The sequence below is a fragment of the Zootoca vivipara genome, chromosome 1, assembly GCF_965207765.1.
Source record: "Zootoca vivipara chromosome 1, rZooViv2.hap1.1, whole genome shotgun sequence".
NCBI lineage: Eukaryota > Metazoa > Chordata > Lepidosauria > Squamata > Lacertidae > Zootoca > Zootoca vivipara.
In genome coordinates, this window is record NC_142582.1 from 56,593,309 (window position 1) to 56,619,482 (window position 26,174).

Consider the following 26,174-nt stretch of genomic DNA (forward strand, 5'->3'; position numbering starts at 1 on the left):
GAAAGCCTGGACTTTGAAGTCATCTTATTTTACTTGTTATTTGTATTATATTTACTGTTTTTAATTAGGTTTTGTAATTTTGGATTATGCGGAAAGCTTTATCTGAGTGGATGTAGCAACTGAGTAATTTCGTTGTTCCCGCAAGGGGACAATGACAATAAAGATATCTTATCTATATCTTATCTTATCTTGTTCATAGGTGCTTCTCCAGCTGTGGAATGCCCTCGCTAGCGAGGTGCACCTGTCGCCACCATTAATAACTTCTAGGAGGAATTTGAAAATGTTCCTGTTTACCTAGGCATTTGGTGGTTGAAGAATATTGTTCCTGGCAAGCGCAAGAACACTGGCTGGAACAGTGCTTTGAACTGTACCTGCTTTTAGAATGCTTTTAACTGTACAGTAATTGCTTCCAGAATGGTTTAACTGTTTTGGGTGTGTGGTGTGTGTGTTTGTGTTTTAAGAAATGTGGACCTCTTTGCTGCGCTAGGCTCTATCAGGAGGTAGGGCAGGATATAAATTCAATAAATAGCAATAAAATCCCTGATATCTCTAGGTAGGGCAGAGAAGACTCCCGTCCGAAATCCTGGAGAGCTGCTGCCAGAAAGTGAACAAATGATCTGATTCAATATAAGGCACCGTTTCCTATGCTAAAAAGCAAAAATTAGATATTTGGAGGCCATGGACAACTATACCTTCTCTTTAATTTGGTCTTTGGTTTCCCCACCTCTGTTAAAAATAGTAATACGTAGGGTGTTGCTGAGTTACAGCTTTAATTTTTGGGGGTACTACTGTTCTTTTCATCTTTTGTTGTTTTTAACTGCTGTTTTGGAAGGGCATTTGCCTAAGAATTTTTAAAAAATCATTTTCTTTCTGGGGAAGCCAGAGTGAAACACCCCCCTCAAATATACACATACATATTTGCCTGCTGATGAACAAGCACAGGCCCTAGCTTGACTAAGAGAATCTGAGCATCCCCCTGGGGCCATGAACACCACCCAGTCAGCCACACCCAGCCAGCACACTCTTTCTGGCACACCCAGCCAGCAGTTTCACCATCAAGAACACCTTTCTGAGGTTGTCCAACTCACCACCAGCACATTTAGTTAGGATCCAGTTCTGATAAAGAACCTGGAATCAGAGCCAGTCCTGAGCGATGGGGCAGGATCCACAGCCTGAGAGTAAGCATCCTATGCATGTCTGCTTTGAAGTTAAATCCCACTGAGTTCTCCTTACCCCCAGGTAAGTATCCATTACAGCTTTAGATCCCTAACTGAGAGGGGTGGTCTGCAGTAGATTTTTAGTTTGGGTCAGGAGCTTTCCATTCCCTAATACTATACTGTACTTGTTCACTCTCCACTCACTCTAAGATGTGTTCCCCATCTTTTCAGTCAGGTATTTAAGGTAGCTTGCCTTAACAATAACGATACAGTAAATTCACATAGTTTAAAATCAGAAAACCCATGAACATAGGTAACAGTAAAGCAGCAAACAAGAGAAACAACAGCCAGCACCAACCCTAACACCAATTAAACACAGCTGTTTTTAATTGCTGTTTTGGAGGACCATGTTAGTATGTTTCATGCATTTCCTCTGTGTGTGTGTGTGTGTGTGTGTGTGTGTGTGTGTGTTTAATTCATCTTTTATGGTTAACCTCTTTAGGAACTTGGATCCAAATGACAAGCCGTACAGGAAGAAAACTAAATGAATAATTGGTGAAACATAAAGGGTTTTAATGCCCAAGAGGGATTTTACCTTTTGTGTGGAGGACACAGGAAGCAGTGCTACATTACATAACCTCAGAGGACAGAGAAGCTCACATGCTGAAAGGTGTTTCTTCAAGACAGGCTGCTAGATTATGCACCTAGTTGCTAAGAGCAGTCCCATGTAAAATAAATTTCAGTAATCTAGCCAAAAGTTTACCAAGGCATGAATAATGGATGCAACATTCCTCCTGCGGTGAGCCTATATTTGAGGTATCAGATGTAAGTGGTACAAATCTGTCATAGATCTGGTCCAGTGATATCTGGACTTTATTTGAGCCAGTGTGTTCACCAACAGAGAAGCTGCTTTAAAAGCCAGGGTTCGTCCTAGAATGGGGGGGGGGAGGGGAGAACCTTGGAGCACTTTTAATTAACTCTTTTATCAGTTAATGTATCACCACTGGAGTCTGATAAAGTATGCTTTGCCCTCAACATCAACTTCATTGGACTGGTCATGTTGTGCGGGTGCCTGATTATCGTCTTCCAAAGCAACTACTCTATTCCGAACTTAAAAACGGAAAGCGTAATGCTGGTGGTCAACAAGAGAGGTTTAAAGACTGTCTCAAGGCAAATCTAAAAAAAATTGTAGTATAAACACCGACAACTGGGAAACACTGGCCTGCGAGCGCTCCAGTTGGAGAACAGCCTTTACCAAAGGTGTCATGGACTTTGAAGACACTCGAACTCAGAATGCAAGGGAGAAACGTGCTAAAGGGAAGGTGCGCTTGGCAAATCCACACCGTGATCAACTCCCGCACGGGACCAATGTCCCCACTGTGGAAGGACATGTGGATTCAGAATTGGCCTCCACAGTCACTTACGGACACATTGTTAAAACCGTGTTTATGGAAGACAATCTTTCTTGGCTACGAGTGATTGAAGAAGAAGGAAGTTAAATAAAACATTAAATGCTCGGTTCCTAAATTAAAATGTACCAGGGCTCAAGCCTACCAATGAATCACAGTATCTGTTTTGGCAGATCTCCCCACTAAACCCAAATGTGTGAGAACTATGTCATAATCCAATGGGAAAAGAAAAGCACTCTGTACATGGTCAGAGGCAGTACTCCCTCCCAAGTGCCAAGTCTGGGTTGTAGAAAACAAACAAGCCTTGTGGTTAAATTCTATTTCTCTGGGCAGAAACGAGAGTACTGACAGATATAATGACTTGCCTAAAACTGCTGTATGGGGGAAATGGGATGTGGAGAATCAAATTCATGACTCCTAAATCCATATACTTCCCATTCTCTTTTGCTGCCACACGGCAGGTTTATTCTTGCTTTCAATCCTGCGCTTTGCATTACAGCTAGGCTAATCTCATCTCTACAAATTGCTGTAAACCTGATTTATGGCAAGCTGACCTGCAATCCGCTCCTGCCCCCTTCTGCACATACAACTGATTCCATGTTCTTCTACTTGGCCTTTTCCACCTCTTTGTAACACAGAGCCAAGGGAGACACTGGAGTCCTCCCATTAGACAATGAACAAACATTTCCGAAGGAGCACTCCTGACCTCCATCTCTCTTTCATGCCAGGACATCAATAAAGTATTAGAAGACACACACACACCCCAGGATTGGCCCTATTGAGTATTTTTCAAGACAACAGCACACACTCACACTACAAAGAACTCATAAGTCACCTACTCTCAGCAGCCAGAAGCATCGTAACTAGAGACTGGAGGGACCTGTCAGGAGTGAACATGGACCACGGGTACCAAACCATATGGAAAACAGCTCTGCTAGAAAAACTTACCAACAAATTGAAATTAGCACAGAGACAAACAAAAGAGGACGTCTTCATCCCGGTGTGTCTCCCCTCTCCCCTTCATTACATACACAGTCCATAACATTAGTGTCTCACATCAAATATAACTGATCTGTAGAAAGGATTCTATTAAAGGATTCTATGGAAAACAGAGATGTTGTATGTACTTTCATAAGCAAATACTTTTTTATATAAAAGCAATTAAAAAAAAAGGTTGCAGTGCTTTAGCCAGGCCACTGGGTGCCAATGGACAAGTGAGGTGACGATTGTAGCTGGAAAAAATAATAACGAACTCCCTCAGGCTCTCTGTGAGAGTATGAAACAAGACTCAATGTGAGCTTGTTTCCTAGCCCACTTGAGATACAGGCAGGGAGCCTGGGGAAAGATTTGATTAGCCGTCTTCTCCAGAGTCTTCACAGCCATTTCCTAAAGCCAACTTTTAGCCTTTGGAAATGCTGTGGATCCATGGGGCCAACTTTTCAGTGCTATCATTGCTGACCAGGGGTCCCACGAGATTGGCTGCTTTTCTGTGAGTGCATTCTGTAACATGTCATTTATGCAGTAATAGAGCATTAGTAGAGGATTTATACTGGACCGCCACAGTTCTTTTGTTTGTGATACTACCTCGATGTTACTGCATTATTGCCCTTCCGAAAGGCAACTCTTGCAAAATCACTGTGCAACAACCCTTAACAGCGGTCAGAAATTCATGTTAGTAGTATGCAAGAGGTTCAAAGGCAATTTCAGCTCTACTTATGAAAAGGCTTTCCCCAAACCCCTTGCTAATCATGCAATAAGAACTGTGAGGGGAGAGACTCCATCAGGCAAGGCCTCTTTCCACCTGCCTTGCCCCATCCCCTCCAGCCCTGGGACTCCTCATAAGGAAGCTGTGCCTGGAGGAAGAACTGTGAGGGGAGAGACTCCATCAGGCAAGGCCTCTTTCCACCTGCCTTGCCCCATCCCCTCCAGCCCTGGGACTCCTCATAAGGAAGCTGTGCCTGGAGGAAGAACTGTGAGGGGAGAGACTCCATCAGGCAAGGCCTCTTTCCACCTGCCTTGCCTTGCCCCCTCCAGCCCTGGGACTCCTCATAAGGAAGCTGTGCCTGGAGGAAGAACTGTGAGGGGAGAGACTCCATCAGGCAAGGCCTCTTTCCACCTGCCTTGCCCCATCCCCTCCAGCCCTGGGACTCCTCATAAGGAAGCTGTGCCTGGAGGAAGAACTGTGAGGGGAGAGACTCCATCAGGCAAGGCCTCCTTCCACCTGCCTTGCCTCACCCTCCAGTCTCTATTTTTCAATTTGTATTGTTTTGTTTTATGCACTGTGGCTTGCTATTGTTTTATTGATTATTGTTTTGAAATTATTGTAAATTTTAAGAGTGGGTTTCTGTTTAATTTTCATATGCTGATATTATTCTATACTATTGTAATGATTGTTGAACGTTACATTATTTGATTGCTTATTTTAAAGCTATGTTTTATTATCATATTTTTGTATTGCATTAGATAGTTATAAGGTTGTTTTGTATTTCATGAGATTCTGTTTCTTCAGCTTGTAAACCGCTTTGAGTATTGTATGATAGAAAGGCGGTATACAAATTAAAAGTGATGGTGATGATAATAATAACAGGGCTAAACAGCAAGCCTCCACACTCAAGGTCCTCCTTGTGTTAGAATTAGCCAAGAGCGTCTCTGTCTGGAGAAGGTATTTGTCCTTCTTCCAGCATGTGGAGTGGGGCTATTTCTGCATCTCCAAGCACAGTACCACTCTGTCAACGTCGGAGGAGCAAGCAGAGGAAGGATTAGAATATCAAGCACTAGACTTGGCCTGGAAGCTTGAAGTTGGTCAGGGAGTTATGACCTAAACAACAGTATAATCACAATGAAAGGCGAGGGCCAAACTAGGGGTGTTTGGAGAGAAAGAGGTTTAGGATGGATTGATTCCCCTCCCTCCCAGCTACAAGATAGGATCCTGAGGTGCTTTAAGTTGAAGTTGGATGTCAGTTGTAGAAGGCTGGGAGAGAAGAATGATCTTAATTTACAGAAAGCTACACACACACAGCACCAAGAATCCCCAATTTGCTGTTATTATGACAGATCTTGTACAATTCTATTAAACCATAAAACTAGCAAAAGAAAGAAAGAACAACTGAACTACAATTTAATCCTGTAAATTAACAGGGTGTGTGTATGCACACAGAGGAGTGATTGGGGGACAAAAACAAACAAACTACCTACACCAAATATATTTTCTGCCAAGCTTATGTCATGAGGTGGACAACAAGCAGCAGAATAGTCATTCATATGGTGAGTGAAAAAATGGGAGTGTGTTAAAAATAAAAAGACATTTTAAAAAAACGGCCATGTGTTGACCCTCATGTGCCAACTGAGTACACGGGGGGGGGGGGATCTGATCTTAACAACCCATTTGTGAGATAATGCCCCTGTCTGGACATAGCCTAGACAATATATTGGTGTTCTTTGATCAAATCTCCTGTCTAATTAAATTTCATTAAAAATCAGGCATGGGATGAGGATGGCAAAATGAGTTGGGACTCCAGAGAGGTCTATCACTTCCACCCCATGCCACTGGGAAGGGGGGAGCAGTTGTCACCCAAAGAGCCGGGTTAGGTTAGGTAGACTGCGCATCAGACTAATGGCAATTGGAGAGGGGGGAAACAAGCATAGCTCTATCTGTATGGAATATGTGTTACCATCTGTTATAGTAACCATATCTATAGTGTACTCCTCCCACAGCAGAGAATTCCTGTTTCTGTGTACATTTGTTTATTTTAGTTTTGGATTTATATCCCACCATTCGCCTCCAAAGGGCCCTAAGAGAAGCTGCCAACATATTGTAACTTATCAGCCCATAAGGCAACCATAAAAGCATAATAAAATTAATCATCCTAAAATACAACAGTTAAAGCAAAATCCTAAAATATCTTCCAAACTTATGAACAGCAGCCATTGCAACAGTTAAAATGAGTCACTACCCACAAAACGCTTGCTGAAATTTAAACAAAAATTTTACAGTTTTTCTGGACATCCGTGGTAAGGAGTTTCTTGGGGAGTTTTATATTGTAAGGTGACACTGTTGAGAAGACCCCGTTCCTCAGGTCCATGCTTCAAACTCCAGACAACGTAATTTGAAGCAAGGGCTGTGGGTTAAACCACAGAGCCTAGGGCTTGCCGATCTGAAGGTCAGCGGTTTGAATCCCCGCGACGGGGTGAGCTCCCGTTGCTTTTTCCCTGCTCCTACCAACCTAGCAGTTCGAAAGCACGCCATAGTGCAAGTAGATAAATAGGTACCGCTCTGGCGGGAAGGTAAACAGCATTTCCGCACGCTGCTCTGGTTCGCTTGCGCGAAGTCCATTGCACTGTTACTACAGGCTAGAAATCGGATCGGTAGGAGCACTTGAGATGTGGTCTGAAGGGAAAGAGAAATAAAAAATACCAGCCGCCAGGAAAACCAGTTATACTATGAGCAAGAGAGTGGAAGTAACTAACCCATTAACCAGAGGCCTTGGAAAAAGTGAGAAAGTGGTGATGGAGAGTAGAATGGTCCTGACCTAACAACCAGAGGCCTTGGAAAAAGTGAGAAAGTGGTGCAACCTCAAGTTATGGACGTGATACTAGGGAGAGGGGCCTTACAGACAGGGGTTGATGATTCTCACGTGAGAAGCCAGATCAATAAATAACCAGGTATAAAATACACTTCCGTGTTGAAGAGAAATATTTCAGGTAATGTCTGAATGTAAGATAAAGAAGGGTAGTGATTAATGGATATCCATGAGGTTATACATATATGCACAATATATAATAAACGTTCTAGAATCAAATAAATAGGGTTAAAGTACTTAAATAATACTCGTATGGTGAATAATAATATGTACAGAAAGCAATTATGACCCGGAAGCTGTATGCCGGCTCCCTTGACCAGTAAAGCAAGATGAGCACTGCAAACCCAGAGTCGTCTGTGACTGGACCTAACGGTCAGGGGTCCCTTTACCTTTACTACAGTATCACCTTCTTTTGCCTCTTGTGCATGTATCAAAACCTCTACATCTGCCCTGTGTTTAGCTCAGAATTCACCAGATTAAACTTAACCAACCATGCACCATCATAATTGTTAATACCGACTTCTGCCACCTAATACCATGGATAATACCAGTGATAAAACACAGACAGCATGTACCCAACCATGTAACACCAGTGGTGGTGTTATTTGACCTTGCACAGCTTTGAAGGATGCTGGTTTTGTCACAGCCAAGTCATCAGCAGAACAATACATTTGCAGGCAGACAGTATGATGGATACAGTAACAGGAGAATGAGGATCATTCAACACAAAGGCAACTTCCTTCAAGTATAGCAGGCCTTCCAAACTCTTGGTACTCTCCCTGCATCACATTCATCAACAGCTTTGCTCTGCATCCTCCTTAGGGCTTTTGCCTGGCTATAATCTGAGTTCCGATATGTTTTTTGCTTGTCTGTACAGAGGGTAGAAAGGAGTGTGTGTGTGTGTAGATACTAGCCTACACTACCAAGATAAAATTCACACTTGCTGCTATACCCACTTGTCTCTGGCCCTACCCACCACTGGTATTTGACGTTCAGAAGGTTGCCCAGAAAAGAATGCAACCCTCAGGCTAAAAAGGGGGTTCCCTATCCCAACCCTAAGGAAATTAATGGAAAAGGAGTAACAAAGGAGGAATTGCAGAAAATGCATATTAAGGGAATTCTCATCAGACACTCCATTGTTCCCAAAAAGAGTAACTATTACTAAATTAAAGTCTGGTTTGTAACCTAGAACCGTCCCAAACCTTCAACCAAGGACTTGGTTCCCTGGGTAGGCAGAGAGCAGAAGTAAAAAAAGAAACATGGCAGTCTTTCATTTAGCAAAGCCAGGGATTAATTAAGGATGGTGCCTTAGGTAAAGAGGGTTAATTGTATCGTATTACAGTCATACCTCGGGTTACAGGTGCTTCAGGTTGCGTCCCGCTCCTAACCTGGAAGTACTCAAATGGGTTACTTCTGAGTTTTGGCACTCGTGCATGCGCAGAAGCGCTAAATCGTGCTTTGCGCATGCACAGAAGCGCCAAATCGTGCAGCGCTGCAGGTTGCGAATGCTGCAGGTTGCAAACGTGCCTCCCGCACGGATCACGTTCGCAACCCGAGCGTCCACTGTACTTAGTTGCTGGAGGGGAATGTAACCCTTAAAATGCAAAGCCAATCTTCAGGTAATGGAAAATCATCATTCCCTGGTTGTAGATTCCACCAGCCTTTGGGTTTCAAATGCTTGAATACCACCAAATCTTGCCATTCAAGACAGATGTGAACTGAACCAAATTTCTCCTACATCCCTATTAGAGCAACTTTAATTATCCCTGGTCACTCCACTCAGTACAGGATGCAAAGTGCCTTTTCCACTGAATATCAAGTCTATGGAACTCCCAGCCAGTGTGTTTGTAGACATTTGTTAAGTTTTTGAGAGGGGACAGGGTTGTTGTTCCACTTTGCTTCGAGACTGGTTTTAAATGTGTTGGTTACAGGTAGGTAGCCGTGTTGGTCTGGGTCGAAAGAAAAAAATTCCTTCAGTAGCACCTTAAAGACCAACAATACCAAAATAAAAACTTAGTTGGTCTTTAAGGTGCTACTGAAGGAATTTTTTTATTTTAAATGTGTTGTCTTTGAACTCTTATCACTCTGCTTATATTGGTCCGCTTTTACTGCCCGATTTGTATTTTTGTTTTATTGCCTCATGAAGAAATTAAAGAAAACCAAACCAAACTAAAACTGACTCAGATAAAGCCCTGGTGCCAGTGTCCCATCTCTACAAAGGCTTATTTCTTAATCCCCACTTCAGAGTTGCCAGATTATCAGTTTGCAGTGGTTATCTCAGAATCTCAACATTATAAGGTTTAGCTCAGACTTCTTGCAGCAAGGTGAGGATAGACAAGGCCTACCTTATTCTCCTTGAATACCATTGCCTGTCTTTCACTCCCAGCAGCACCATCCAGCTTCTGAGGAAATTATGCAGTCCCTATTGCTCCTAATGGCCTCTTCCCCAAACTTGAAACTGTTTCTCCCAATTCATTCACATAGCCTGCAGCTGCTGAAGCTTTCTGGGCCTCACTCTTAAAGAGACAATACAAAAGGTGAGAGGTGACCAGAACTTCCCCTTTACACAGCGTATCATCCCTGGTTCCAGCAGCAAGGCACTGAAAAATCCACTCTTTTTCCATCCAGCACTTTCTCCCACTTCCATGTTCTTGCTTGAGGCCACAAGAGAAGCTTCTATGTACTAATTAAACTGAAGATTGTGCATCACAAGTAGCCCTTGAATTCTTGGACATGTGGCAACTGTACATGCAATGCTGGGGCCAGTGCAACATCACTCCTAGAAATGTCTGTGGTTCAACCACAGTGCAGGCTTCTAAATTACTGAAACTGTGAAGAAACAGATAGACTTCTCTCAGGGTGGAATTAAAGTATGTCTTAGTTCAAAAAGGAAGCCTTGGGGTCTACAAGCCAAGATGGGGATCCTCAAAGTATCCAGTTCTTCATTAGTATATCCAGTGGCAGCTGGTGAAGTGGTGAACTTGGAAGTCATGGTGGCTGTGCAGCATGTCTTTGAATAACAGTTGCTCTGAGGAGCATTAGCAGGAGAAAGGTTGTTGCACTCCTGTAGGCTTCCCACAGGCATCTGGTCAGTGACTAAAAGGGCATTTGTCTGATCCAGCAGAGCTATTCTCAGTGCTTTTTTCCCCTGGGGGGATGCAGGGGGGTGCATACCCCTTAATATTTTGTGAGTCTTTGTACTTGTGTCCATTTATTGTATTCCCTCCCCCATTTGAACTATTAAACACTGATTTTCTTGAGTCAAAATGAGAGTACCCCTAAACATTTTTTTAAAGAAAAAAAGCACTGGCTATTCTCATATTCTTATTGGTGGCCACTGCTGGGCCACCATACTCAGCACCATTACCAGTGGGTTTGAGAGGTGATGATGACAGAGGCCAGATCAATCCTGCGCAGCCACACTGGCATCATGGAGACTGCAAGTCAGCCAGCAGCAGCTAAGAACCCACACAGTGTGACTCTAACAGTTTCCATGTGTTTGCCTTGTCAAGTCCTCTGGCAAGATTACAGGGTTTCCTCCTCCCTCAGTTGCTGCACAGTGGCAGCACAGCACAACACCTCACCCTGCTGAATAGGCTATAAACCTTTTGTGCATTTAACTCATTGCTGGCCCTTTTCCAGAGGTGCTTCAGCATATAGTGATAGGTTATTTACAAAGAAAACAGAAATGTTTCACCTGTACCTGTGCCTTTCTTTCTTTTTCTCATTAAACCAACATGAGCAGCAGGTGCCAGGTTGACAGCCCTGAGGCAGAAGTCTTCTTATTTCAGTTGCAAAACAAAGAGAAAAAACTACCAGCCCTCTCACCTACCCAGAATGCTGTGCTAACGGACCTCCACCAGCAGGACTTGGGAGGCTCTGCCTGGGAAAAATGAGTTCAAGCACATGCTTAGCCTAGTGAAGGGTTTTTGTGCTGCAAACCCCCCAGCTGAAGAGATCGGCACTCTGATTTCACAAAAGCATGTGTTGGAGTTTGGTGAATACGCTGCAGCAGAGTGCAGAAACAAAGAGCCTGGCAAGACTGATGGTTGAAAGGATAAAGAAAGATTAAGGATTATTATTCCTGGCAAAGAATGCCATTCTAAGTGTAGGTTATGCGTGGACAATATGCAGCCAATAAGTTAACACTATCACATGCTTTAAATGGAGGCAGTGAGAGATTTTACTTTCTTGGGCTCCTTGATCACTGCAGATGGTGACAGCAGTCATGAAATTAAAAGATGCCTGCTTCTTGGGAGAAAAGCAATGACAAACCTAGACAGCATCTTAAAAAGCAGAGACATCACCTTGCTGACAAAGGTCCGTATAGTTAAAGCTATGGTTTTCCCAGTAGTGATGTATGGAAGTGAGAGCTGGACCATAAAGAAGGCTGATCGCCGAAGAATTGATGCTTTTGAATTATGGTGCTGGAGGAGACTCTTGAGAGTCCCATGGACTGCAAGAAGATCAAACCTATCCATTCTTAAGGAAATCAGCCCTGTGTGCTCACTGGAAGGACAGATCGTGAAGCTGAGGTTCCAATACTTTGGCCACCTCATGAGAAGAGAAGACTCCCTGGAAAAGAGCCTGATGCTGGGAAAGATTGAGGGCACTAGGAGAAGGGGATGAGATGGTTGGACAGTGTTCTCGAAGCTACGAACATGAGTTTGACCAAACTGCGGGAGGCAGTGCAAGACAGGAGTGCCTGGCGTGCTATGGTCCATGGGGTCACGAAGAGTCAGACACGACTAAACGACTAAACAACAACAACAGGTTGCCCGTATGATTTTTTTTTCTACAGCAGCTCCCAAACAACAACAATCACATGCTTTTAAACATTCTTCCTTTGCTGAGCACCCTGCAAAGAGCAGCACTGGAGAGACCCCACCCCAACCCCAGTGATATATTTTGTTTGAATAAATGCTTGAATGTGAATGTCAACTGCTCTTTTACTGCTCATTTACTCCAGTTCTTTAACTCGGCAGCCAATGGAGGGTAACACCATGCCTTCACATTCTCTAGCTTTTACTTAAAATTACCAAGAAAGTTTGAACCCAGCCTTGGATTCAGGAGGAAGTAAGGCATGTGTAGGCAAGCTAAGGCCCCAAGGCCGGATCCAGCCCAATCACCTTCTAAATCCAGCCTACAGATGGTCAAGGAATCAGCATGTTTTTACATGAGTAGAATGTGTCCTTTTATCTAAAATGCATCTCTGGGCTATTTGTGGGGCATAGAAATTTTTTCATTATTTTTTTCAAAATATAGTCTGGCCGCCCACAAGGTCTGAGGGACAGTGGACCGGCTCCCTGCTGAAAAAGTTTGCTGACCCCTGAATTAGGGTGATAGCAATAGCCTAGGGTAGGCTGTCTATCCAGATGTTGTTGGACTACAACTCCCATCACCACTAACCATTGGCCATGCTAGCTGGGGGTTGATGGCAGTTGGGAGTCCAACAACATCGGGAGAGCACCACATTGGCTACCCCGCCATATCTTGTATTATATGGAGTGTCAGGTTTTGTGACGACCTTCCATGTTTCAGAAGTTATGGGAGGAAATAGTAGTGTCAGAGAAAAGGGTTTTCTGTATCAATGACCCTCTCTCTTAGGCTACTTCAGGAATACCTATTCCTGATCCTTTAATAGTTCAGTGGCAGGAAGGAATTCAGCCCCCTCACCTATCCTATAGCTAAAGCCATTTCCCTCATTCTTGCTGAACCTCAACCTGACATCCAGCTGATTAAAGGCGCCCTTCAAAGCCATGAGATGGCAAGCCCAGATGAAGGAGACAACTATTGTCTCATGAGGCAATTTTTGTGTGCCTGGATGGTAAACGTTATAAATAGCAACACAGAACGAAAGGTGGGCCTCCAGCTGGTACCCATAAGATGATTTATTTCTGAAGTATAGAAGATATAAAAAGCCCAAAGTGTTTTGATAAGAATCTTCCTTAGGGGCAAAAGAAGAAGAATGTATCAGATGTAATTTTTCTTATAAAGGGAAGTCTTACAAAGAGAGACAACATTCTAGAAAAAAGATAAATGAATTGATTTTGTTTGTTTCTTCTACCGTTCAGGAACATACCTCCTAATGTGGTATTAGCTTGATGAGGCCTGCTACTCTGTTTCACTTTTTTTGCCTCTGGGTACCTCACAACACTCCCACCCTTCACTTACCGGTAGGTTATTTTTAATAAGGTATTTTTAAGCTGCCACCCACAATGTTACCAACCCCTGGTCTCAGAGCACATTCCTGTGTCTACATCCTTCCTCATGCCAAGGGCAAATGGATAGTATGAGCTATGGCAAACAAGGCTTTCCCTTCAGTTTAATGATCCTGGCTTGTGTCAATTAATCTCATATTCTCTGATTTCAAACTGTGGCTACAATCACACCATACATTAAAGCACTATAATACATTTTAAACATCCACGGCTTTCCCAGAGTGGCTAGTTTACTCCTCCTCACCTTGGGAGAAAGGTAATCAAGGCCTTTGTTCACCTTCAGTCTACCTGAGAAGCTCAACGTGTGAGGTCTGAGCTGGTTGCTGTAGCTCAGACCACATGGCTTTTACAAGGCATTCTTGTATCCCTATACCAACAATTTAGAAACTTTCACTGAAGTAATTAAGCCAAGATGTATTGCCTGTGTTTTATGACTAATTTATGGAAATGCACATAAATCTGACCTTTGGAGAGTTTGTAAGTAAAACATTTTTTAACTTGTCAAACCATGGTCTTTTCCTGTGCTGTGGAAAGAGGAGACTATTTTGGAAGAAACTTAGACGAGCATATTGTAAAGGTCTAACAGCATATATTTCAACACTTAACTTCGCTGCATTTTTTTAAAAAATAAATCTCACCAAAGAGTAGTTGCCCCTAATTTGGATCTTGGCATCCAGGAATTCTCATTTTATATATCTATTTTTTCCTGGCCACCAAATAATGTATGGTGTGAATGTGGTCTGTTTCTGCCCTAAAAGAACACATACTTCCCTCAGCTAAAAAGTCAACAGCAACAACAAAACGTCAATAGAAAGCAACACAACAGCAATAACACAATATATGGGAACCAAGGAACATTATGTGGTGTTGGTAAAAGATAAGATGGGAAGCCATCACCAATTGCACTGTAGGGTGCAACACAGCTGCAAGCATAGGCCATGGTTATACCATATAAGAGAAATAGTTCTGAAGCAAAACAACACCTGAAGCATTGAGCATGGCATCTAAGTGCTCGACTCTTGAAGTCAGACAGAAAGAGTACAGCTGCTGAACTGGTGTTGACCCGGTTACTAACACCTAAATAGTCAGCCATAGGTAATTATTCAGATAAAGAGCAGATCTCAGTGGTGTGCCACTTTAGCATTTGATTATCCTCCCTAAACACAGCTCTCCTCTCCATCATAGGGCCTTTACACCTGCCAGTGTATGACAAATAGCTCCAGAGTAATACACATGCCTTAATTTTTCCTGACCTATGTTTCACTCCAATTCACAGAAAATAGCATTTTGTAAAACAGAACACTGGAGAGTATTTCCTCATAGTGCAGAGGTAATTCACAAATATGCTATAGGAGAGAGAAGTCGGAGAGGCTTCCAAAGAGAAGGGTGGGGGAAGAATTCTTTCCAATGTCCTTTTGTCTATATTAATTAATGCAAATGTATGCAAATAGAATCGGTCCATTGGCTAACGGTGATGCTAAACTTGCATTAAAAACAGAAACTGGCTGAGAGCATGAATATTTGTGAAGAGAGAGAGACAAACTGAAAATGGCAGAATTTACATGCTAAGTAAAAGTCAAGGAATATAGAGGAGGTCACTTGTGGCGAACTACCAGACAAGGCAGCATTGTAACAAAGGTTGTGAAGGGGCTATGTTGGCACTGAAATAAGAAAGCTGGATAGGGTCTAAAAGACTCCTTCTGCAGTGCCACACACACACACCACCACCCATGGATGTGTCAGGTGTCATACATGTGACTTGCACACCAATGTATAACTATTAAGAGAAAAAGAACACTGAATTCTATGCTCAAATAACCTTCACCAGAGCAGCAGCATTCACATCACCTGCTAGGGGGCCAGGATAATTGGTGGACCCTCCTTACCCTAGCACAGAGCTGGGGAACCTTTGGGCCCTTCAGGCATTGCTGGACTACAATTCCCATCATCTCTAATCATTGACCACCACTTTGCCCCCATGACTGAGCGGGCTCAGGAGCCACATGACAACAGTGCACCATGCACACATGCCCCATGGCATGCTGATGTCGCACACACATGCCTCAGGGTGTAAGCACACTGCTGCTACAGAAGTTGGGGGGGGGGCAGCTCTCTGATTTAGAATTTTGTATGGGACCCCCCATACTTGGCGTCCTGATTGACCATGCTCTCTGGAGCTTATGGGAGTTGAGGTCCAACAGCATCTGGAGGGCCAAAGGTCCCCCCACTCCTGCTCTAGCAAGTCAACGAGGTGGTAACAAGTTCTTTCTTTCTTTCTTTCTTTCTTTCTTTCTTTCTTTCTTTCTTTCTTTCTTTACTATAGGATGTTAATTTAAACTTCAAATTCCACTTAGATTTCCGCTTAAAGGTAAAGGTAAAGGGACCCCTGACCATTAGGTCCAGTCGTGACCGACTCTGGGGTTGCGCGCTCATCTCGCATTATTGGCCGAGGGAGCCGGCGTATAGCTTCCAGGTCATGTGGCCAGCATGACAAAGCCGCTTCTGGCAAACCAGAGCAGCACATGGAAACGCCGTTTACCTTCCCGCTGTAGCGGTTCCTATTTATCTACTTGCATTTTGACGTGCTTTCGAACTGCTAGGTTGGCAGGAGCTGGGACCAAGCAACGGGAGCTCACCCCGTCACAGGGATTCGAACCGCCGACCTTCTGATCAGCAAGCCCTAGGCTCAGTGGTTTAACCACAGCGCCACCTCTAGCAAGTCAACGAGGTGGTAACAAGTTCTTTCTTTCTTTCTTTCTTTCTTTCTTTCTTTCTTTCATTACTATAGGATGTTAATTTAAACTTCAAATTCCACTTAGATTTCCGCTTAGCCAAGATCAAATAATATTACTGTATATTCCTGCGTATAAGACTACTTTCTAACCCAGGAAAATCTTCTCAAAAGTTGGGGGTCGTCTTATACACCGGGTTGTATTTCTTATACGGCAAGTATATCCCAAACTCTTTATTTTAACTGGAAAAGTTGGGGGTCGTCTTATACACCTAGTCGTCTTATGCGCCAGAATATACGGTACATAAAATAAAATAACATAACATATATCAAAGTAAAATAAAATGGACTTCCCATCATTTCCTGATATAGTTGATATTTATGATTTTGAATGTACTTATAATTATTACCTTTTTTTAAACGTACTTTCTAATACTTTCTTACAACATATCGTACTGATTTTTCTTTGTTTCTTAATATTTTGCTTACACAAGGGTCATTCAACCACTGCTATAGATAGTATGTCACTGTTATTTTTTTTGTAGGCATCTCTTAAACATTTCCCACTTTTGAGAAAATGATTTCTTTGTTACATCTTAACCTATTTGTTAACTGAGCCAATTCCACATAGTTTAATAATTTATTTTGCCATTCTGTTAACGTTGGTATCTTTTCCCCTTTCCAATTAGATGCTATTAATAGACCGTTGCATAAAGAAAGATTTCTCTTAAAATTTCCGGATAATCTCTGCCCAAGATTCCCAACAGAAAAGCTTCTGGTTTCTTTAGGAATGTTACTTTACTTTAAAGTTTTTTTATCTCATCATAAATAATATTCCCAAACTCCTTGATTTTACTGCATGTCCACCACATGTGATAAAAATCTCCTACTTTTTCTCCACACTTCCCAAACTTATTCAAATTGCTTTTTTGCATTTTGGAGAGTTTGATGGTGTAAAGTACCACCAAAACTGCATATTCACCATCTTTTCTTTAATGGTGTAACATGCAGTAAAGTTCATGTTTTTCAATGTGCTTTGCAAACTGAATTTCCACTTTAGACATCTATTCTAGCTGGGTGTTGCTGCCATTTGGGATTGTGCTGCGCATATACCCAGCTCTCATTGCTGCCGTACTTCTTACATTGCACCATTTTCAGGGACAGCTGAATGTGTGAAGACAACGGAATCCCCAAGGCTCCAGTAACATTCAGTGGAGGCAATAGCATGAGATGCAGATACTTGGTGGAACAAGGTCAATGTGTAGGATAGAGAGGAAGAAGAGGAAGAAGAAGAAGAGTTTGGATTTGATATCCTGCTTTATCACTACCCTAAGGAGTCTCAAAGCGGCTAACATTCTCCTTTCCCTTCCTCCCCCACAACAAACACTCTGTGAGGTGAGTGGGGCTGAGAGACTTCAAAGAAGTGTGACTAGCCCAAGGTCACCCAGCAGCTGCATGTGGAGGAGCGGAGACGCGAACCCAGTTCCCCAGATTACGAGTCTCCGGCTCTTAACCACTACACCACACTGGCTCACTGCATAGAGACAGGTTTTCCTATGACTATTTACTTGTTTATTTTCAATATTTATTCCTTTATTTTAAGGGCAACATCCTCACACAAGGTAGCTTCTAGCAATAAATAGAGATAATGCAAACAAAAAGAATAAATGAAATTTAAACCAACCACCAAGTATTAGTGCCCAGGGTGCAGGCGGGTAGAATTTTGCTTTCAAAACTGTCATCATGTGTCTCTGGAAAATCAGGCTTTAGTCAGGAGTTGTCACCACAGTTATCTGCAATATTAATAATGAACCTTTATTGTCACTACACCACCTGTGTGCAGTGAAATTAAACAAGCCCCCCCCCCACACACATACACTCAGTCTTGTTTGTACTCTGTGTACTTGTTGGAAATCAATTGCACCACTATTTTTTTCCATTCAGCAGCCCAACAGCCCACGGATAAAAACTGTTATTTAACCTGTTGGTGCAGCTGCCTATACTTCTGTATCTCCTGCCCGAAGGTAGGAGATTAATGAGGTGCTGGCCAGGGCGTGTGAGTAGTCCCAGAGAATTTTCTTCGCTCTTCTGAGGCACTGGTCTCCTGCGAAGTCATCTAGTGAACTCAGGGGAGAGCCCATGATATCATGTGCTGTATTCACCACCCTCTGTAGGGACTGCCTGTCTGTGGCTGTCAAACCAGCGTACCACACTGTAATACAGTATGAAAGGACACTTTCTATTGTGGACCGGTAGGAGGAGATCATCAATTTTTGTTTGACATTGTTCTTACGCAAGGCCCTAAGGAAATGGAGTCTCTGTTGGACCTTCCTAACCACCTGGGTTGTATTGATTTTCCAAGTGATATTGCCTGCTTTCCATTTTCCTCCAAAAATTAAATGCAAGTTACACATTCACTTTCTCGCTATCGTTTCAGCCTTTTTGTGTTGCTTTAGAAGTGCTTTCTTGTATATCACCTAAGTATATTTTCACATAATATATGAGTGCTGTTTCCCAGACAGACATCAGATTGCATGTTTTTTCAACAATGGTTGGACAGTACATACACTGTGATTCTGCAGAAGCACGAAAAATGCATGCATTATTCTCCTAGGTGAAGAATTCAGCTTCCTCATAATCTCAGTGTTAATGTTTAAAAAGAAAAAGTTTCTGGAGCCTATAGCTTGAATACTTGAAGGACGATAACTATATAAGGTTTAGAGATTGGGGCTGGTCTTCTCAGTACCTTGTGTAATCCTTTCCCTTCCCATGACCAGCAAAACCAGAATAAATCATGCAAAGTACTAAACACTGCAGAAACAATACTGGAAAATATTGGGAGTTGTGTTCAATTTGCATAATCTATACAGATTGCAGAATTCATCTTTTATTGGTTCAAGATATGAATATCTTGAGAAAATTAGATTTGCTTGTTGTTATGGTGAGCAAGACACTCAGCAAGACAGCTGGGAGTGGACACACGGACAAATGTCCTCTATTACAAATATCCAGACTTCTCTACACACAATTACAGTCAGGCCTAGGTTACACTCATAACTTGTATAGTGGCTATCAGTCTCCGCAGGCAGACCAATAAATGGCTTGGTTTTCAAAACAACATCATACCTTATTAGAGAATCATTCTGCAAGAGTAACTTTTGAAAGGCGAGCAATTGCCCTAAAGCACTTTTGGAAATCTTGCCTCACTGGTTTGATGCAAGTTTTAATACGCCTGTTGCTTAAAGCCCCGCCCTCATCACAAGCAACAAGAAGCAATGACTCCCCAGCTCCTACTTCCCAAGGCACCTATGAGGAATCTCGCCCAGCAGAACATACTCTCACTTTGTCACACGTTGTGAAGCTGTGTCATCTTTTTCTGACCCTGTGTGACAGCAGCGATAAGCCTAAGAGCTATCATAGAGAGATGAAAGAAGTGTCATCACATCAAGTGTGGTGGCTGGAGCGTTTGGGTTTCGATGTTGGGGAAAACCCAGGCTCTAATCCCCACTTCAGACACAAAGCTAGTGCTGCTGATGAAAAGTTAAATATATTCATCCCCAGCCCATATGCAAACCTCACTTCAGCCTCTCCCCATCAACAGACTGCACTCTCAGGGAGCCCCACCTGGTAATAGATTGCGTCTGGGCTCGCTCCACCTATCCACCAGGATAGCTTATGATAACAAGGGCCCATCTACATGGCACCAACACCAGCTGGTTTGCCCAGGGCCTCAGGCTGCTTCGTCTCCTGCTTCTTCCTTGAGTTCCCTCCTCTCTTGGGCAGCTCAGGAGATTTTGTATCGGAAGTCCTTATGCATCTGGGAGTCCTGCATGTCTCAAGGCCATTCATTCCTAAGCCCTGCCGTTTGGCCGCATTGCCCAGTGTGAGCCATGTAAAGGTTCTGATAGCAGCAATCCACAATGGAGCCTTGAGGGAAGCTAAAGGAGAAAGTTCCTCCACTCTCAATATGCAAGAGAAAGTGGCATAAATTCAGTGAGTAATTCACTTTTACTTGGCCTATATTTATTTACAGTGGTACCTCTGGTTAAGAACTTAATTCGTTCCGGAGATCCGTTCATAACCTGAAACTGTTCTTAACCTGAGGTAGCACTTTAGCTAATGGGGCCTCCTGCTGCCGCCGCACGATTTCTGTTCTCATCCTGAAGCAAAGTTCTTAACCCAAGGTACTATTCCTGGGTTAGCGGAGCTTGTAACCTGAAGCGTTTGTAACCTGAAGCATTTGTAACCCGAGGTACCACTGTATTTATTTGAAAATCTTCCTATGCCATCTTTCATAAGGAAAATCACAAAGGCAATTTGTAATAATAGAGAAAATTAAAATTACAACCAACAAATATTATTTATTTATAAAAATATTTCTATATCCGCTGTTTCTTTAAAATATATCACAGTGGTTTACAATGATATAAAAACATAAAACCAAACAATAAAATAAAAACAAGTCAAAAGAAAGTTAAGGTGAAAAGAAATTAAAAACAAACATCAATATATAGAATAACTCTTGCAAAACACATATAAAACTAACACAATAATAAGCATAACAGGTATCAGCGACTGCCACCATAAGACCAAACCTGACCATGATAACAGAGTTGTCTTAATCTCGCTTGTCTCCAGACTAGCCCTCTCATATCCTAAGGCAAGGATGAAATTGAGGGATGTGTGCTGCTCTGTGCACTGAGCAGATGACATACTGAGACATCCCCATGGTTTTCATGGAGGTCATGAAGACCCACTGAGGGCAGCTTCAGAATTTTGAAGTTCATCAGCATCACATTTGAGATTGCCAGAGAGGCTGCTAAACAGCAGGTGGGCAGCAAACTAGCAGTATCTCTAGTTTGTTTGGCCCAAAGTCAGGCACAGACAGTGTTCCAGGGCAGAAATGTCTCTGAAAAGAAATATGGCATTATTCTGGACCATAGCAAACCACCTCCAAACCCTCAAGTCTATGTTGGTGCTGCTGTGCTGCAAGACAGACATAGCTGGGTCAGACTAACCCCAACCAGTCTCAATTATACATGCTAGTCTGGCTCCCAGCAGACAAAACTCCTTAGCAGAGCATCCAGAATAGGAAATGGCCCTGTAAATATCCACAGTCACCTGCCTGCTCCATTGCATCATATCTCCCCTTGCCCATAATAATTATGCTGAGGTTCCCCTATCATCTCACCCTTTGCCAAATTCATCCAGATACACACTGAATCAAATGTAGCCTAATTATTAACATGCACCATACAAAAATGCAAACATAGACAACCGGGTAGCAGCATAAACTAGTAAAATGCTTACAATTGCGCAACACTATTTAAAGCACTGATATATTGCAGCTACTGCTACTATGCAGATGCTTCCAGCTAGTGTTGTGTTGGGCTTCTGAGATGAAGAAAAGGCAGAGGGAGACAGCTAGGCAGTGTGAAGGAGTTCCACATGTCAAAACTCCATTTGTTAATAGTGTCATGAGACACCATTTGAGAAATACATGAGCTCAATGCTTCTGCCTAGGCAAGCCCATTGGCACTCTGCCACACCTCATCCCAGGTAAACCAGGAGAGGCACATTGTCCTTTAACAAAAAGTGCAGCTTGTCTTATACCAGGTCAAGCTGTTGGTCTGCTCTGTGTTGTCTACTCTGACTGGCAGCTGCTGTCCAGGGTCTCTAGCAGAGAAAGGTCTTTCCCATCACTTGCTACCTGATTCTTTAAGCTGGGCTGCAATCCACACCAAGGCCCCTTTTTATTGTGAGGCACTACTTTATGATATTTCGGGCAAACACATTTGCTGCTCGTTTGGGGCGCACTGTGAAGAATACAATGCCACTTCTCTCTCTAGTTTTTAACATCCTGTGCTATAGGCTGCTGTGAAAAACTTTAAAAAGAGGGTGTGTCAAGTCATTTGCGCTGCATCCTTGTTCTTCATCTTACAATGTGGGTGTTGCCTAAAAGGTGACCTATTTTTTAAGAAACCTCAAGTACATGCACAGACTGTATCTGCAACCGTGCAAACAGTTAATACAAGCTACACAGCTGAGAGGGAGAAAGAATGTCGCCACCCTCAGCAAGGATTCTGGTGACCTTTCTTCTCCCTCATCCCCCCCCCCCCCGGCTGCCTTTTCTGGACATTCGCACTCTTCTTTCCACCCATGCAATTTATTGCAGGTATTGCTCTCATAATTAACTTGTACAAGTAGAATTTGTACAACTGGAGGTTGGGTAAGCTGCTCCCACAAACACATTTAAAAGGACATAGGTTGCTCATATGATTTTTTTTTTCTACAGCAGCTCTCAAATCTTTCAGAAGCTGAGTCCCTAGCTCACTGGAAAAGCAGTGAGATACAAAGGAAATGTAGTATCTCACCCTAGTTGCAGTGTTTTACAAGATGTCAATAAAAAATTACTAACCAAATGCAATTAAGTGTTAATTGTATGGCTGAGTGAGAATCAAACAGATTGCTGTTGTCAACTCCCTCCCTTCCCTGTCAGTTTGACCATGTGTTTCATCAATGACTCGCACCTCTTTGCCCACATATCAGGCATTTAATACTGGCTCCTGTGATCCCCGAGAGCATCTATCTGATGCTACCTCAGCCCTTATCCCCTTCCACATCATTTTTACTCAGAGTAGATATATTGAATTAATGAGCCTTACTTAGTTGTGTTGATTAATCTCAAGGATCTACTCTGAGTAAAACTTTGTCGAATACCACTTCATCTTTTTTTTACACCTGGTGTCTGCCCAGTGGTGGGGTTGATATTTGGTGCCATTTCCACACATTGTTGACTCATGTTAAGCTTGTGGTCCATTTAGACTCCAAGATCCTTTTCACATGTACTACTGGCAATCCAGGTGTCCCCCATCTGGTTCTTCCTGCCTAAGTACGGAACCTTACATTTGTCCCTATTGAAATCCATTTTGCTAGTTTGGGTCCAGTTCTCCAATCTGTTAAGGTCATCTTGAATCCCGGTTCTGTCGTCTGCAGAATTGGCTACCCATCCCAGTTTGGTGTCTTCTGCTAATTTGATGAGCATCACTTCAATTGCTTCAACCAAGTCATTTTTAAAGAAGTTGAACAACAATGGGCCCAGTATAGAACCCTGTGGCACCCCACTTGCCACTTTTTCCAGGATAATGAGGAACCATCAGTGAGCACTCTTTGGGTTGGGTCCGTCAATCAGCTACAAATCCACCTAATAGTAGTCTCATCCAGCCCACATTTTACCATTTCTCTGCAAGAATATTATGGGGGATATTGTAACTCTCTCTTCAACTCTCTCTCTCTCTCTCTCTCTCTGTGTGTGTGTGTGTGTGTGTGTGTGTGTGTGTGAGAGAGAGAGAGAGAGAGAGAGAGAGAGAGAGTTTATAAAGAAATGAGATTCATTTGGCATGGCTTGCTTTTGAGAAACCCATGCTAGGCCTAAGTAACCACAGCATCCTTTTTTAAGTGCTCAAGACCAACTGTTTAATTATCTGTTCTAGGACCTTTGCTGGTATTGACATCAAGCTGACAGGTCCTCTCCCCTCCAACATTTTGAAGATGGGGACAATATTTGCATGCCTCTAGTTTGCAGGGATCTCACCTGTTCTCCAATAATTTTTCAAGATTATAGACAGAGGCTCTGAGATAACATCTGCAAGCTCCCCTGCAACTGTTGGTTATTTGTGTATACTCCTCCTTTGCTGTTTCCCCGGTCTTCCATTTCTTATACATGGCCTTCTTAAATCTCAGCTCATCTGTAAGCTCCTTATGCAGCCACACTGATTTCCTTAGATACATCCCACTCTTCTTTCTTCAATATTTCACCTTTAAGAAACTCCCAGGGACTTTGGACTCCTGTCTCTTTGAGTATTTCTGACCATGATATCTTATCCAGTAGTTCCTTAAGCTTTGTCAAATCAGCCTTCTTAAAGTTCAACTACATGTAGCTTTCCTTTGTCTCTGAATAATGAAATCCAAGAGGACACGATCACTTCCTCCCAAGGTTCCCAGTAAAGAAAGAAGGGGCACAGACCCAGAGGAAGCTTTCATACAACCTGTTTGTTGCGGATTCATACTCATTTGTTTGCAAGGAAATTAGATGACCTTGTGTCAAAGCCAGTATTATCTTGCACTTTCCAGTCACTTTCCTTATCGTGAAAAGGCTGGGTTTTTGGGAAAGCAGATTTGTTGCAAAAGAACTCCCAATCAGTTTGAATTGTGCAACCTGGATGTGTTTGTGTGTGACAGAAGCCCACCTGAATATAGCAACTGGAAGCGTCCTCAAAGGTATGGGAAGAAGGCCAGGCAGGCACCCAGCCCAGCAAGGGGAATGAATGGGAAAAGTAGAAAGGAACAAAAGCAAGGTTCTGATGATGTGGTAATGATTCATCTCCTTTTTAATCCAGTACTGTATGGTGTTTGTTTATCTGAACCTCAGCCCTGCCCTGCCCAAGTGCCAAGAGATTACTGAAACTTGAGCTGTAGGTCAAGGTAGCTTTAAATGAAAGGCTGGGATAGGTTGAAGAGGGCTTCTGATTCTTCCTTCTGCCAGGAGCTCTGACCATAGCAGTCTCACCCAACAGCCAGCTGTTGTTGCTGATCTGCAAGATGAGCACCACTGCCACAGAGAGAACAAACTTGTCTTAGGGCATTTTAAACGTGTGTGTGTGTGTGTGCTTAAAGCAGCAACAAAAGAAAATTAACTGGTTGGGCAACATCAGTGGGTGGGACTAATTTTTTTGCTTTCAGCCTGACACTGCACTGATGGTTACGGTTAAAGAGTGAGAGTTTAATTTACCCAAGTGTTTGCAGAAGGAAGTATCTGCCCAGTCGGCAGCCTCTGGGACCTCAAAAGCCCTGGGCCAAGAAGGCACGTGGGGAAATTGTCTCCATCGTCACTGAGAGGATGCTGCAGCAGGGGAACAAACTGCCTAGGATGCCAAACACTGTAGGTCTCCAGCTTTCTCTTTCTGATTTCATGCTTTCATTCGGTCTACACAGGTAGAGAGGTGGATGAGCAGAACTCGGAGAAGATAGTGTTGGGATATTGTGCAAGCAAGTGCTGGGCTGCTGGGTGTAAAATCTCAGACTCTGGCACAGTGTGTAGTAGGATGTTGGTGGGTCATGCAAAAATATGGTGAAATGGCACCAGAGCTGCAATCCAGCTTCACTGGGACCAAACCACCTTGAACTTAGTGGTATTTGCATTCGTGTAAAATTGCCTAGGACTGAGCTGCACAGGACTCTGTCATGAGCAAGTCATCCTTTGGATCCTGAAATGGCTTACATCCTGCAAACCAGAGAGAGAGAGGGACTTGTGATCTGTCATTGTGATTTTCTCTACAGATAGACAGAATAGGCACAATGAGAGGGTCATCCCACTAGAAAGGATAGCATTTCCATGTCCTCTGGGATCCTTCTGGATGATATTGTTTAGAGGCTCTGTGATCTGTCGATTTTTAAAATCCCACATCAGCTATAAATGTAATGAGTGGTTGCATGTGAATCTCCACTTCCAAGCCCCAATTCCTCTCCTGTCAAAAAGGGGGGTGCCTCTTCTTCAAACAATGGCTAATTAACTTATTATGGAATTCAGCATCATGAAATGTGTTGAAGGCCTTAAAAAAGATTAGCCAACTTAATGGAAGAGAGGACTATCAATGGCTATTAGCTGTGAGAGCTAAATGGAACCTATATAACCAGAAGCCACACACCTCTAAGCGCTGAGAGCAAATAAGAGAGAATGCCATCACCACCTCTTACATGCTCTGCTTGTGAGTTAACCAGAGGTGGATATTAGAATTTGGGACTAGAAGGGCCTGTGATTTGATCCAGCATGCCAATTCTTACACTCTTAACAGTAAGCCTCATATGGGATGTTGAGTGACTGTTTGAAATGGGAATAACAATGTATTTTGTACATCTAGAAATGTTGAGTAAGTGAATAATAGCTTCTGCCACAGAGCTATAGTGGAACATAAAGGGTCATGCTTATAGATTTTAGCAAAACCATTTCACTTGATCTTAAAGGATGTTACTGTAAACCCCTTACTTGGTCAAGTAAGCCATTTCTACAAAATACA

General features: G+C 42.9%; 1 protein-coding gene and 1 long non-coding RNA gene across 4 annotated transcripts in view; one reads left to right on the forward strand and one right to left on the reverse strand.

The window, feature by feature from the left end:
* Positions 1 to 26,174, reverse strand: part of LOC118088796 (uncharacterized) — a 69,509-nt gene that overhangs the window by 18,081 nt on the left and 25,254 nt on the right. The gene's annotated exons all lie outside the window — the stretch shown is intronic.
* PKP3 (plakophilin 3) overlaps positions 24,885 to 26,174 on the forward strand; it is a 71,546-nt gene continuing 70,256 nt past the window's right edge. Inside the window, exon 1 of the mRNA XM_035122844.3 lies at positions 24,885 to 25,039. Coding sequence (XP_034978735.1) covers positions 24,998 to 25,039 — 42 coding nt within the window. The 5' untranslated portion in view covers positions 24,885 to 24,997. The remainder of the gene's footprint in view (positions 25,040 to 26,174) is intronic.